General features: G+C 44.6%; 1 protein-coding gene across 1 annotated transcript in view; it reads right to left on the bottom strand.

The window, feature by feature from the left end:
* LOC311031127 (E3 ubiquitin/ISG15 ligase TRIM25-like) overlaps positions 1–10,058 on the bottom strand; it is a gene marked incomplete at its 5' end in the record, with an annotated part of 48,047 nt that extends 37,989 nt beyond the window's left edge. The window contains one exon of the mRNA XM_084037246.1: positions 8,784–10,058. Within this exon, the coding sequence (XP_083893372.1) occupies positions 8,784–10,058 (1,275 nt within the window). The remainder of the gene's footprint in view (positions 1–8,783) is intronic.
* Between the last annotated feature and the right edge of the window lie 4,769 nt (positions 10,059–14,827).

Here is a 14,827-nt window from a genome sequence, read left to right as displayed (position 1 = left end):
ATCTGATAAAAAACTGTGCAAATACTAAATCATCATTTTTGACAGAGCAGATAAAATCACCGAAGCACCACCGCCGTTTAAAATGTTCCACGTCCCCAATGGTCTTATAAAACTTAAACTCTAGACATATTCTTGACTTAATGTTACAGAGAAACACAGGAAGGGCCTCATGCCCCCTCTTTCTTTTACCTTGTTTCTCCGACTGATGTAGACTGCCATTTTTGCTTCTCCTAATAGGAAGTTTATCAGCTGCCATTTGACACAATCTGTCTTTTTCTATCCTGCACCAAAAATAAAAACTCTCTCTGAAAAAAACACATTAAAAGAGCTAAAAACCAACGTTAAAAAAGAAAAAAAGCTTGTGAGTCTCAGGCATTCAGTAAAAACATGGAAAACTGTCTCTCTTAGGCCACAGAAAGGACATTGGTTTGAAACGGCAGGATTTAAAACTGGGACAAAGGCATTTGAGGCGATGGCACCATGAAGTACCCTCCACTGGAGGTCAGCTGTCCGTTTTTTAAGGGGAGGCTTGTATAAAACCCTCCACTGCGGGCAGGCCCCGTCCCACCCCGCTCTGTTGCTCCAAGCTGTGGGGGGCCTACTTTCCAGTCCTTTCCTGTTGACTGATTTGACAATGTTGGTATACAGCGTTGCCTTGTCGGCTCTGTGCAGGCTGAGCTTGCCCGGGCTAGTGACAGTTAACAGGGGTCCAGTCTCTTCTCCAAACTCTGGGCTCAGGCCAGAGGGGGGGTCTATACACGACAGACGATGCCACAGGAGGGATGCAACAAGATTATTTCAGATTAAAACTCTACCTCTGTATGACATTTGAGGGAGCAGCCATTTCCATTTTTTTATTTTACTCTCTACTCTTTCTAGGACGGTCTCCCAGTTTCTCAGCACCACAGCCTCATTCCCGAGAAACACCCCAAGATATTTCAGCCCGTCTTTTTTCCAGGCAAGGCTCTGGGGGAGAACCGGGAGACCGTCAGCCCATTCACCAACAGCGAGGGCTTCGCTCTTTTTCCAGTTCACCCTCGCTGCTGATAAAATAGTAAAATTGTTTACAATATTTTCTAAAATGTCCATCTCACCCTGATTTTTAATAAAAACAATGAGGTCATCAGCGTAGGCTGATAAAACAATGCTTCCATTAAAACCAGGTAAAATGAGACCTTCAATATTAAAACGTATTTTGTTGAGGAGGGGTTCCAGGGAGAGCGTGTAGAGCATGCCAGACAGAGCACAGCCCTGCCGAACGCCTCTACATGCTCTAAAAGGAGCACACAGACTACCGTTTATCTTCAGCACACTCTCAACCCCACTGTACAACACCTTGATCTTAGCTATGAAACCAGCGCTGAACCCAAACTTCTCCATAACTTTCCAGAGGAAATTGTGTTCAACGCGGTCAAAAGCCTTTTCCTGGTCTAGACAAATCAGACCAGTGTTACTGCCCAATGAGCTGGAGACGTCCAAAACATCCCGAATGAGGTGAACATTGTCCACCATGGACCTGCCGGGCACACAGTAGGTCTGGTCCCGATGGATGACCTGCTCCATAGCTTTCCCCAGCCTGGAGGCAAAGAGTTTGGACAGAAGTTTGTAATCCACACACAACAAAGACACAGGGCGCTAGTTTTTGATTTCTTGCAGGTTACCTTTTTTTGGTAGGAGAGTGATAACTGCTCTGCGGCAGGAAGTGGGCATGGAGCCAGAGGCCAGACTTTCATTAAAAACATCTAAAAGATCATTTGCAAAGATGTCCCAGAAGGCTTTATAAAACTCGACTGTGAGGCCGTCGATGCCGGGAGCCCGCCGCCCTTGCATGCCCTGCAGGGCAGCGTGTAGCTCCTGCATCTGCAGCGGCCCCTCGAGACATGTGTTGGTCTCCTGAGAGACCTGAGGCAGTCCACCAGTGAACCCCTCCAGTAGAGCGTCCTGCTCCTCATATTCGCTTGTGTAGAGGGAGGTATAAAACTCCACCGCACGCCTTCGGATCTGGCTTGGCTCCACAATCTCCTGCCCTGTGTCTGAAAGCAGTGTGTGGATTACTCGCCCCTGCCCATTCTTTCTCTCCAGGCCGAAGAAATAACTAGAGGGGACATCCATCTCTTCGATGGCTTGAAACCGGGACCTGACCAGTGCGCCCTGTGCTCTACTTTCCAGCAGGTCAGCTAAAGCTAGCTTTTTGACTTTGAGGACTTCAATATGTTCTCGATCTCCTGTGGATTCACTTCAATTCTCAAGTTCCACTATATCTATCTCCAGGTCCTTCATAGATCTAGTGATGTCCCAAGACCCGAGAATGATCAGTAAAAATAGCCGGGGTAATTGTGCATGATTTATAAATATTAAAGTGATGCTTAAAACAATAAAAACGATCTAGTCTGGCTGAGGAGATCCTGCTCTCTCTAAGGTGGGACCATGTGTACTGTCGGCAGTCTGCGTGCATCCTCCTCCACACATCCACCAGGCCATGAGCAGAGACCAGCCGCCTCAGAGCATGCTGGGATGCTGGATGTGGCTCTGCATGGTTTCGGTCTAAACCCTCATTTTCAGTACAATTAAAATCCCCACCCAAGAATAAAAAATCCTCCGTGGCACAGCCGTTTAAAACATCACGTACTTTTTCTAAAAAAACCTTCCTCTCTGCACCGATTGTTGGAGCATACACATTAATAAAAACACCTGTAAAATTGTCAAATGGAGCTTTGACTAATAGTAGCCTCCCCTCGATAAAATGCTCAACCTCCAGTGAGACTGGAGTAAAAGCCTTGGAGAAGAGGAAGCCTACTCCTCCACTCAGAGAAGTGCCATGACTCAAAATGGCTTCCCCTTCCCACTCTCTCCTCCAGTCTGCCTCATTGCCTTTGTCTCTGTGTGTTTCTTGTAAAAAATAAAATATCTATTCATTTCATTTTTGCTGTTTCATAAATACTTGCTCTTTTTTTGTCCTCTCTGGCTCCGTTCACATGAACACTTCCCACTCTAAAACAATCCATGTTGAGTGAGAGGTTAAAAACGAGGCTTAAAAACAATCAATTAATTAAAACACACATTAGAGCATTTTCCATCACTGTTCATTTGTTTTTTTACCTTGACTACAAATTTCTATAGACTTCTTGGTTGGTCAAACTGGACAACTCTTGCCGGCTAATATGGAGCCGGGCCGAGGAGCAAAACAAAGTTAGATCCGGGAAGAAATCCTCTATTTTTACCCCATGTTGGTTTTTTGTTCTTCTTAAAAAATTCCTGATTTTTTCTGGAGTGTATTGTGATTTTTTTTGGCTGTTGCTGAGGCTAGGAGCTTCACTGCCGTCGGACACATATTCCTCACTGCTCTCGTCTGTGTTGGCCCTCCTATCCGTCTGCCCGTCTTCTTCACTGGCTTTACTCGTTTTAGCATCACTTGTTGTGTTTTTTGTTTTTCTTCTACGTTTTATAGTAGGTTTTTCTCTAACAACCTCTGCTGCAGCCTCCTCTTCCTCCATCTCATCCTCTTCTCCCAGATCACTCCATCTTGTATTACCTTGCCCAATCTCTTCATTTATTTTTCCTTCATTAACCTCATCTGCCTGCCCTTCACCTGTTTCCCCTGCCTGTCCCTTTCCACTGATCTCACCCTGTTCCACACCTGCATTTTCACTCGTTTTTTCCTCCTTTTCTCCCACCACTACACTTCCCACCGTTTCACCCAGCGGCGCCGCCAGGATTCAATTTCAATGTACGCACAGAAACGGCAAATACAACAACAAATGGAAAAATACCTTTTTAAGACTAAATCTAATGTTTTCAGTATCAGTGAAATCAGTAGTGTATATCATGGTGATAGGCCCCGGTGCAAATAGTTTTTTTGTGCCCTCCATCCCCGACCTAAACACAAGCGCACGCTTGTGAGCACTCCACGCACACACACACACACGCTTGGACACACACGCACAGTACGGTATGATAACTCTCCCGGCCCGGGGAGAGAGACATGCATCGGCTCGGCCCACAGTGCTCAGCAGCAGAGAGGTGACGAGACTAGAGCCGAGCTGTGTTGTGTAGTGGAGAGGGACCAACACACGCTATGCGTAATTGCGCACACACGCGCGATCGTCCTCTCAAATGCGGCTGCGTCTCTCCAGGTCACTGTGTGAGAGAAAGAAAAGCTCTGACTTGCTTGGGCAGACGTTGTTTGATGTCACCCGCCGAAATTTAAATATCTACCCGCTGATTTTTTTTTTCACCTTCAAAAAAAGTACGCGCAGTGCGTACAGGATTCCGGCTGGCGGCGCCACTGACCAGGAAAACAAATAATAAAAAAACCTGCTCCACTTTCAGGAGGACGGTTTTAGTGGGGTCGTATAAGGCTCAGTCATTTCAAATTCGTGTTAAAGTTTGGTTTTCACTTCCAAGTTGAAGTTTAGGGTCTACAGAAAAATTTGAGTCCGAGTGTCAAACACACAGATGAAAAATGGCCTCTAGGGGGCGCCGCAAAATATGTAAACTGCTACAACTTTTGATTAGATTATCCAATTTTAACATATGAGGTATGTATGGATTCAGAATTAAAAGGAGAAACAGGTATACCAAGCATTTGGTGACCAGATAAAAATAAATACACTTTTATCCCAAAATATTACATGGACACAAGCGAAATTATGCTTTTTTTGGAGATAAAGTCTGGAAATGTCCTCAAAGTTGCTATGAAACATGATTTTTAAAGTTATTGTAAATAAAGGCTGTGTAATGACTCGACTGGATTTAAGATTGGTGTTCAGAATATCCCTATAGCACAAACATAGCTAGGATACCCGTACACAAATATGGCTGCATATAGCCTACGTGATATGAAGCACCCAACTTGCAGGCCTTTTGTTATTGTTGCACTTTTTAATTATTTTGCAGGAAGGATCAGCATCACAGCAGCGTTTTCAACGTCACACCAAAGACCTGATGGAGCTGTTGCTCAGCAATGGGAATCCCTTTGAGGAGAGCAGTAAAGACCTGGTTACTTTAGATAACAAGGTGTGCGAGTCTGCAGCCGCTGCAGCATCGGTCCTTAAAGTTGAGTCAATGGGACAAGAGCAGTACAACAACTTCAAAAAGAATGTGCTGGACTCACATGACACACCACTGACAGCTCCGATCAAGCGAAACAACTTGATGTTGTTCCATGAGAAGAAAACACGCAAGAAGACAGCAGCTAAACTGAGGATGCAGCACTTCAAACGTCATGCAGAGCTTTATGGGAAAGCTTTCATTGTGCTGGAAAGCCGGAGTGGGAATTTGGAAGATTTTTTCTGCCACGAGTCTTCTCCATACCCACCTGCATTGTCATGCGAAGGATCCCTCAACTCCTGTACGAAATCAGATTTGTTGTTTTACATCCTGGGGAATCCTAAGAGTGGAGGAATATCTGACAGTGAGGAGATAGTTGCACCAGATCTTTATGATTTCATTGTCATTGATGGTGGAGCACTTATCCATTCACTGCCTGGCACGACTGTCCAAGGGAAGACCTTTGAGTCCTACTTCGACAAGGTGTTCTGCCCAAGAGTTCAACGTGACCTGAAAAGATCAACACGAGTGGACATCGTCTGGGACCAGTATCGTGCTTTGACAATCAAAGGAGGAACAAGAGAAAAGCGAGGATCAGGCACCCGACAACGCATCTCTGGCACTGCCAAAGTCCCAAGAGATTGGCAGGCATTTCTGGCAAATGAGGATAATAAGACAGAACTGTTTTCATTCCTGTCAACTGCGCTTGTAACAAATGGACAGTTCCCAGATGACAAAGATGTCTACATAACAGCAGATGATTGCGTGCACCATGTTGGAAACAGTCCTCCAATGGATCGCTGCAACCACGAGGAAGCTGACACTCGTGTCCTAGTGCATCTTCTCCATGCCCTCCAAACAGCATCAGTTGGGATGGTCTATACTGGAGACACAGATGTTGTCGTAATCCTGCTGAGTAATTTCCATCATATCAAGGCTTTGAATGCAACTGCAGAAATCTGGATCTGCTTCAAAACTGGAAAGACATCAAGAATGATCTCCCTGAACACTCTCGCCACAAAACTGGGCACAGAAACATGTAAAGCCATGGCTCTCTTCCACGCATTCACGGGATCAGACAGCACATCTTCTTTCAAGTTCAGGGGTAAGCGATCCTGCTGCAAATTGATGCACGAAGTTCCACACTTGACAGAGGAGTTCGCAACCATCATTGAGACTCCATTCCAAACCTCTCCAAGGCTGAAAGAAGTTGCAGTAAACTTTGTCTGTAGGCTGTACTCCAGTGAATCAAATGAGGAAAATGATGTTGATCTTCGAATGAGGCTATTCTCACAGAAGACGAGGGATGTTGAAAGAATCCCCCCAACAATGGATGCTTTGGATCTACATCTCAAAAGGAGTGTCTTCCAAGCAAGCATCTGGACAACAGCCCACATGTAAGTATGCACCTGTATGGATTTGAGTACTATATAATCACAAAAAAAACATGCATTTATGTATTCATTCATTTAGGTCTATAATGCCTGACAACAACCCCACTGACCATGGGTGGAAAGAAGAGGACAGCAAACTTCTTCCCATTTGGAATACGCTACCACTTGCCAAAGACGTATTCCAACTAGATGTGAAGTGTGGTTGTACAAGTACTTGTACAAGTCGACCTGCCAGTTCTCGGTGCAAGTGCATGAAGGCGAAGTTAAAGTGCACACGTCTGTGCAAGTGCACATGTCAGAACTTCTAAGACTGACATAGAATAAATCAAAGAAGTAAATTATAGTTATCATTGTAGAGTGAAGTTCTCAGAATAAATGTTAGCCCTATGGTCCTCTGTTCATTTTTTGAATGCCAGAAAAACTATTGTTTATCTTCTTATTGTTATTGATTTACTTTCTTCCAGATATAAAGTTCTTTTGTGAAAATTTCTTGTGAATAAAATGATGGCTTGTTGGCTTGTTGGCTTGATTGATTGATTGATTGATTGATTGATTGATTGATTGATTGATTGATTGATTGATTGATTGACTGAAAAAAGTTGAGACAACTGATCCTAAATCAATACATAGAAAGTTCATGGCTGTTACTACATTTTGCGGCGCCTCCTATAGAATAGAAGAGTGAGGAGCATTTCAATTTCAGTTTAATCACCACACAGTCTTGACTTGTGAAATAACATTAAAAAGTAAAATTCCTTAGCAACTGTGAGGATATTTTCAGACTTTATCTTTAAAAAAGCATAATTTCGCTTGTGTCCATGTAATATTTTGGGCTAAAAGTGTATTTATTTTTTATCTGGTCACCAAATGCTTAGCATACCAGTTTCTCCTTTTAATTCTGAATCCATACATACCTCATTTGTTAAATTTGGTTAATCTAATCAAAAGTTGTAGCAGTTTACATATTTTGCGGCGCCCCCTAGAGGCCATTTTTTATCTGTGTGTTTGACACTCGGACTCAAATTTTTCTATAGACCCTAAACTTCAACTTAGAAGTGAAAACCAAACTTTAACACCAATTTGAAATGACTGAGAAAAATTACACATGCATCCGACCCCACTAAACCCTTTCACATTTACAAAAAGGACATAAAGAGCCCGACAGTTAGTGTGTGTGATGCATGGAAAGTCAATCAACCTCAGAATAACAAAATCCTTGCAAAAATAAGAAATCAGCTCTTCGGTTAATGACACAGGAGGTGATGAAACCTGGACCCGATGAAAGGAAACCCCGTGTGATGAAACCCACAACCAGGAAACATCTGCACCGCCAATCTGAGAGTTAAAGACACACGACGAAGCTCGGGGGAAATCATTTATATTCAATATCATAATCACATAAGCATCAATAATTCATATAAAAAAACCTCTTTAAAACAAAACTTTTCAGCATCTGTGATCGACGTCCCAAAAACAAACAAAGAGTCTTACAGGAGGTGGAGAAAACAAACACACCTGGCAGTGTAACTAAACCCGGAGCGATCGCTTCCTGTGAAGCTGATGATGAGATTTGAGGCGTGTTGTTGTTGTTCTGGGTCGCATTAGATCGTCAGCTGTTCCTGTTATTTTGTCCACCTCCCGCTCACACCATCAAGTACAAGATCTGCTGCTCAGTTAGCAAAAATATCAACAGAATAAAAAAAGTACTGGTGTTACTGGTGTTACTGGTGTTACTCTTTCAAGACCCACAATAAGGAGGGACTTGTAAAATGTAACATTTTCAAGCTGTGTTCCATTCTCAAAAGAAAACATCAGCAAAACAGTTATTTTATTTTTAATGGGATTCAAATAGAGGAGAGAAGGAGGCGGAGAGGAGGAGGACAAGAGGAGGAGGAGGAGGAGGGAGAAGAAGAAGGAGGTGAAATCATTCAACTCTTAAATGCCTTCTGTCTAGTTGAGTTGACAGAACTCACCACTGCCTCCAATATAAACATAAAGTCCAGCATAGAGGGGCTCAGTGAACGTGGTCTGGACTCTGTGGAGGAGAGTCATGGTCTCAGAGACGCTGTAGAAGGACAGAATACCTGCTCTGTGATCCAGGAACACTCCTACTCTGGAGGACCGAGGACCTGAGACGGGAGTTTGAACTAAGTTGTAGGAGAACGCATATATGTTGTTGTTACAATATAACGACCAGGATTTGTCATTGTCTCCAAACATACATTGATGCCAGTCTCCTGTTCTACTGATACTCTTGTATGCGACTGCTACACCAACTCCACCTCCTCTCCTCTCCACCTCCCAGTAACAACGGCCAGTCAGACTTTCTCTACTCAGGACCTGATGACAATAACCAGTGAATCTGTCTGGGTGACTAGAATAAGACTGGTTTTGACTCCATGTTGCTTTTCTGTTCCCCTCAGATAATAACAGACATGTGTTTGCTGTGTTTGGATCCAGTGTGATTTCACGTGAATATTTCAAGAATCCAGCTCTGGTCTTGGGTTCTGGTTGTGGCAGTGAAACATCCACTTCAGTCCCTGCCAGTGAGACGTTTGTCCATCTGTGTGTCAGAACTTCCTGTAGTCCATCTCTGACTTCTGACAGCGCCGCCGTCACGTCCTCAAAGTAGCGGCGAGGAGGACGGGCGTTGATGCTGGATGAGTGTGTGGACTCACTGAGTGGTGACAGTGACGGGTAGTCGTGTAGAAACTGGTTGTGATCCTCTGTGTGTGAGAGCTTCTCCAGCTCAGCGTCTCTCCTCTTCAGCTCACTGATCTCCTGCTGCAGCTTCTCCTGAAGCTCTCCGACTCGACTCACTTCCCTTTCCTGCTGGGATCTGACCTGCTGCTTCACGTCAGAGCGTCTTCTCTCCATGAGACGGATCAGCTCCGTGAACATCTCCTCACTGTCCTCCACTGCTTTATCAGCAGAGTGGTTGATGGCCTCCACCTCCTGGTGGAGCAGCTTCACATCTTTGTCTCTGTCCTGGATTCTCTGCTGGATGTTTAGTCGACTCCCCTCCAGCTCTCTCTGCCTCTCGGTCCTTTCTGCTGCAGCTGAGACTGTGTCGTGGCCTTTATGTTCGTCCACAGGGCAGAGATAACAGATAGACTGCTGATCAGTACGGCAGAACATCTTCATCACCTCATCGTGACGAGAGCACACGTTCTCCTGGAGCTTGTTGGAGGGCTCCACCAGCCGGTGTTTCTTAAATGCTGCTGATTCATGATGAGGCTGGAGGTGTTTCTCACAGAAAGAGGCCAGACACACCAGACAGGACTTGAGGGCTTTCAGTTTCCTCCCAGTGCAGGAATCACAGGCCACATCTTCAGGTCCAGCATAGCAGAGACCAGCAGGAGCAGCTTGGAGTCCAGTCTTCTTCAGCTCCTCCACCAGATCTGCCAACATGGTGTTTTTCAGCAGGACAGGCCTCGGTATGAAGGTCTGCCTACACTGAGGGCAGCTGTAGATCTCCTTCTCATCCCAGAAGCTTCCAATACACTTCATGCAGTAGTTGTGTCCACAGGAAGTAGACACCGGATCCTTCAGTAGATCCAGACAGATGGAACAAGAGATGGTTTCCCGGTCCAGCTGAACTCCTTTCTGCGCCATTTCACCTCTCAGCGACGACGACTGTCTGAGTTTCACTTAGTGAGAAGTGAAACTGGTCTGAGGTCTGATCTCAACAACACTGTGTGTGTGCAGTGAAGGTGGCCTGTCAGCTGCTGCACTTCACCGCCATGTTGGTTACACCCGTCCACACGCAGTAGATCTGAAGGGGAGGGAACAAGGAAGTGTGTGTGTGTGTGTGTGTGTGTGTGTGTGTGTGTGTGTGTGTGTGTGTGTGTGTGTGTGTGTGTGTGTGTGTGTGTGTGAGAGAGAGAGAGAGAGAGAGAGAGAGAGATTTTTTTTATTTTTACAAAAAACACTTTATTTACAATATTCATATATACATATACATACAATATTCATCAATATCTCAACAGAGAAAATGCAATGCATCAATAAAGTGCTATTTGTGCATAAGGTTAATAAAAAGAGGAGTTTATCTGATAAAAAACTGTGCAAATACTAAATCATCATTTTTGACAGAGCAGATAAAATCACCGAAGCACCACCGCCGTTTAAAATGTTCCACGTCCCCAATGGTCTTATAAAACTTAAACTCTAGACATATTCTTGACTTAATGTTACAGAGAAACACAGGAAGGGCCTCATGCCCCCTCTTTCTTTTACCTTGTTTCTCCGACTGATGTAGACTGCCATTTTTGCTTCTCCTAATAGGAAGTTTATCAGCTGCCATTTGACACAATCTGTCTTTTTCTATCCTGCACCAAAAATAAAAACTCTCTTTGAAAAAAACACATTAAAAGGGCTAAAAACCAACGTTAAAAAAGAAAAAAAGCTTGTGAGTCTCAGGCATTCAGTAAAAACATGGAAAACTGTCTCTCTTAGGCCACAGAAAGGACATTGGTTTGAAACGGCAGGATTTAAAACTGAGACAAAGGCATTTGAGGCGATGGCACCATGAAGTACCCTCCACTGGAGGTCAGCTGTCCGTTTTTTAAGGGGAGGCTTGTATAAAACCCTCCACTGCGGGCAGGCCCCGTCCCACCCCGCTCTGTTGCTCCAAGCTGTGGGGGGCCTACTTTTCAGTCCTTTCCTGTTGACTGATTTGACAATGTTGGTATACAGCGTTGCCTTGTCGGCTCTGTGCAGGCTGAGCTTGCCCGGGCTAGTGACAGTTAACAGGGGTCCAGTCTCTTCTCCAAACTCTGGGCTCAGGCCAGAGGGGGGGTCTATACACGACAGACGATGCCACAGGAGGGATGCAACAAGATTATTTCAGATTAAAACTCTACCTCTGTATGACATTTGAGGGAGCAGCCATTTCCATTTTTTTATTTTACCCTCTACTCTTTCTAGGACGGTCTCCCAGTTTCTCAGCACCACAGCCTCATTCCCGAGAAACACCCCAAGATATTTCAGCCCGTCTTTTTTCCAGGCAAGGCTCTGGGGGAGAACCGGGAGACTGTCAGCCCATTCACCAACAGCGAGGGCTTCGCTCTTTCTCCAGTTCACCCTCGCTGCTGATAAAATAGTAAAATTGTTTACAATGTTTTCTAAAATGTCCATCTCACCCTGATTTTTAATAAAAACAATGAGGTCATCAGCGTAGGCTGATAAAACAATGCTTCCATTAAAACCAGGTAAAATGAGACCTTCAATATTAAAACGTATTTTGTTGAGGAGGGGTTCCAGGGAGAGCGTGTAGAGCATGCCAGACAGAGCACAGCCCTGCCGAACGCCTCTACATGCTCTAAAAGGAGCACACAGACTACCGTTTATCTTCAGCACACTCTCAACCCCACTGTACAACACCTTGATCTTAGCTATGAAACCAGCGCTGAACCCAAACTTCTCCATAACTTTCCAGAGGAAATTGTGTTCAACGCGGTCAAAAGCCTTTTCCTGGTCTAGACAAATCAGACCAGTGTTACTGCCCAATGAGCTGGAGACGTCCAAAACATCCCGAATGAGGTGGACATTGTCCACCATGGACCTGCCGGGCACACAGTAGGTCTGGTCCCGATGGATGACCTGCTCCATAGCTTTCCCCAGCCTGGAGGCAAAGAGTTTGGACAGAAGTTTGTAATCCACACACAACAAAGACACAGGGCGCTAGTTTTTGATTTCTTGCAGGTTACCTTTTTTTGGTAGGAGAGTGATAACTGCTCTGCGGCAGGAAGTGGGCATGGAGCCAGAGGCCAGACTTTCATTAAAAACATCGAAAAGATCATTTGCAAAGATGTCCCAGAAGGCTTTATAAAACTCGACTGTGAGGCCGTCGATGCCGGGAGCCCGCCGCCCTTGCATGCCCTGCAGGGCAGCGTGTAGCTCCTGCATCTGCAGCGGCCCCTCGAGACAGGTGTTGGTCTCCTGAGAGACCTGAGGCAGTCCACCAGTGAACCCCTCCAGTAGAGCGTCCTGCTCCTCATATTCGCTTGTGTAGAGGGAGGTATAAAACTCCACCGCACGCCTTCGGATCTGGCTTGGCTCCACAATCTCCTGCCCTGTGTCTGAAAGCAGTGTGTGGATTACTCGCCCCTGCCCATTCTTTCTCTCCAGGCCGAAGAAATAACTAGAGGGGACATCCATCTCTTCGATGGCTTGAAACCGGGACCTGACCAGTGCGCCCTGTGCTCTACTTTCCAGCAGGTCAGCTAAAGCTAGCTTTTGACTTTGAGGACTTCAATATGTTCTCGATCTCCTGTGGATTCACTTCAATTCTCAAGTTCCACTATATCTATCTCCAGGTCCTTCATAGATCTAGTGATGTCCCAAGACCCGAGAATGATCAGTAAAAATAGCTGGGGTAATTGTGCATGATTTATAAATATTAAAGTGATGCTTAAAACAATAAAAACGATCTAGTCTGGCTGAGGAGATCCTGCTCTCTCTAAGGTGGGACCATGTGTACTGTCGGCAGTCTGCGTGCATCCTCCTCCACACATCCACCAGGCCATGAGCAGAGACCAGCCGCCTCAGAGCATGCTGGGATGCTGGATGTGGCTCTGCATGGTTTCGGTCTAAACCCTCATTTTCAGTACAATTAAAATCCCCACCCAAGAATAAAAAATCCTCCGTGGCACAGCCGTTTAAAACATCATGTACTTTTTCTACAAAAACCTTCCTCTCTGCACCGATTGTTGGAGCATACACATTAATAAAAACACCTGTAAAATTGTCAAATGGAGCTTTGACTAATAGTAGCCTCCCCTCGATAAAATGCTCAACCTCCAGTGAGACTGGAGTAAAAGCCTTGGAGAAGAGGAAGCCTACTCCTCCACTCAGAGAAGTGCCATGACTCAAAATGGCTTCCCCTTCCCACTCTCTCCTCCAGTCTGCCTCATTGCCTTTGTCTCTGTGTGTTTCTTGTAAAAAATAAAATATCTATTCATTTCATTTTTGCTGTTTCATGAATACTTGCTCTTTTTTTGTCCTCTCTGGCTCCGTTCACATGAACACTTCCCACTCTAAAACAATCCATGTTGAGTGAGAGGTTAAAAACGAGGCTTAAAAACAATAAATTAATTAAAACACACATTAGAGCATTTTCCATCACTGTTCATTTGTTTTTTTACCTTGACTACAAATTTCTAAAGACTTCTTGGTTGGTAAAACCGGACAACTCTTGCTGGCTAATATGGAGCCGGGCCGAGGAGCAAAACAAAGTTAGATCCGGGAAGAAATCCTCTATTTTTACCCCATGTTGGTTTTTTGTTCTTCTTAAAAAATTCCTGATTTTTTCTGGAGTGTATTGTGATTTTTTTTGGCTGTTGCTGAGGCTAGGAGCTTCACTGCCGTCGGACACATATTCGTCACTGCTCTCGTCTGTGTTGGCCCTCCTATCCGTCTGCCCGTCTTCTTCACTGGCTTTACTCGTTTTAGCATCACTTGTTGTGTTTTTTGTTTTTCTTTGTTGAGTTTTATCAGCAGAGTGGTGCTGCTGACGATGCGTAGGAAGGAGGCTGACGACTTCTCTCATTATAGAACATTTATTTCAGAACAATGAAATGTGGCCATCTGCCGGTTGGGTTGAGCGCGGACTGACTGGAATATGAAAAACGTTCCGCATAAAAATGTCCATGTACGGGAAGTCCATTAGGTCACAATACAATACATGAACACTCATTACATTAATTATTGTGTGTGCTCTTGCGCCCTCTTGTGTCTCTAAGAGTAAACAATATTTACAGTCATGTAACCTGAGAACATAAAAATAGGCTTACATTTTAACACCCCCACTTGTACTCAGGTTGGTAACACAAAAACACCAAAACAAGATTAAACAAATGTGTACCTTTGGCTTACACATATTAGTCACCAAAAAGAAGACCTGCAAACTTTCCCAGTTTGAACTTGCTGACAGGCTTCGTCATCACATCAGCGACCATTTCATCAGTAGCACAATACATTAAATTCACCTTACCCTCATTCACAGTAGACCTAATAAAGTGATACCTAATGTCTATGTGTTTACAACGCTTTCTATTCACAGGATTTCTGGCAAGAGCAATCGTCCCCTGATTGTCTTCGTGTATTACCGTTTGTGTGTATTGGTAACCATCCATATTCTCCAGTAATTGTTCTAGGTAAAGGCATTCCTGAACAGTAGAAGCAAGTGCCATATACTCTGCTTCGCATGTGGAAAGTGCAACAGTAGGTTGCTTCTTTGCCTTCCATGAAACAAGTGCACTGTTTTCACTAAGACTAACACAGTATCCTGTGGTACTGCGGCGATCACTGGTATCAGCCGCCCAGTCTGCATCACTGTAGGCTTTTATACCAAGATTCTCAGTGCTTCTCCTAAAGGTTAA

Source organism: Eutrigla gurnardus, assembly GCF_963514095.1.
Source record: "Eutrigla gurnardus genome assembly, chromosome: 2".
Lineage (NCBI taxonomy): Eukaryota > Metazoa > Chordata > Actinopteri > Perciformes > Triglidae > Eutrigla > Eutrigla gurnardus.
This window is presented reverse-complemented; position numbering and strand designations above follow the sequence as displayed.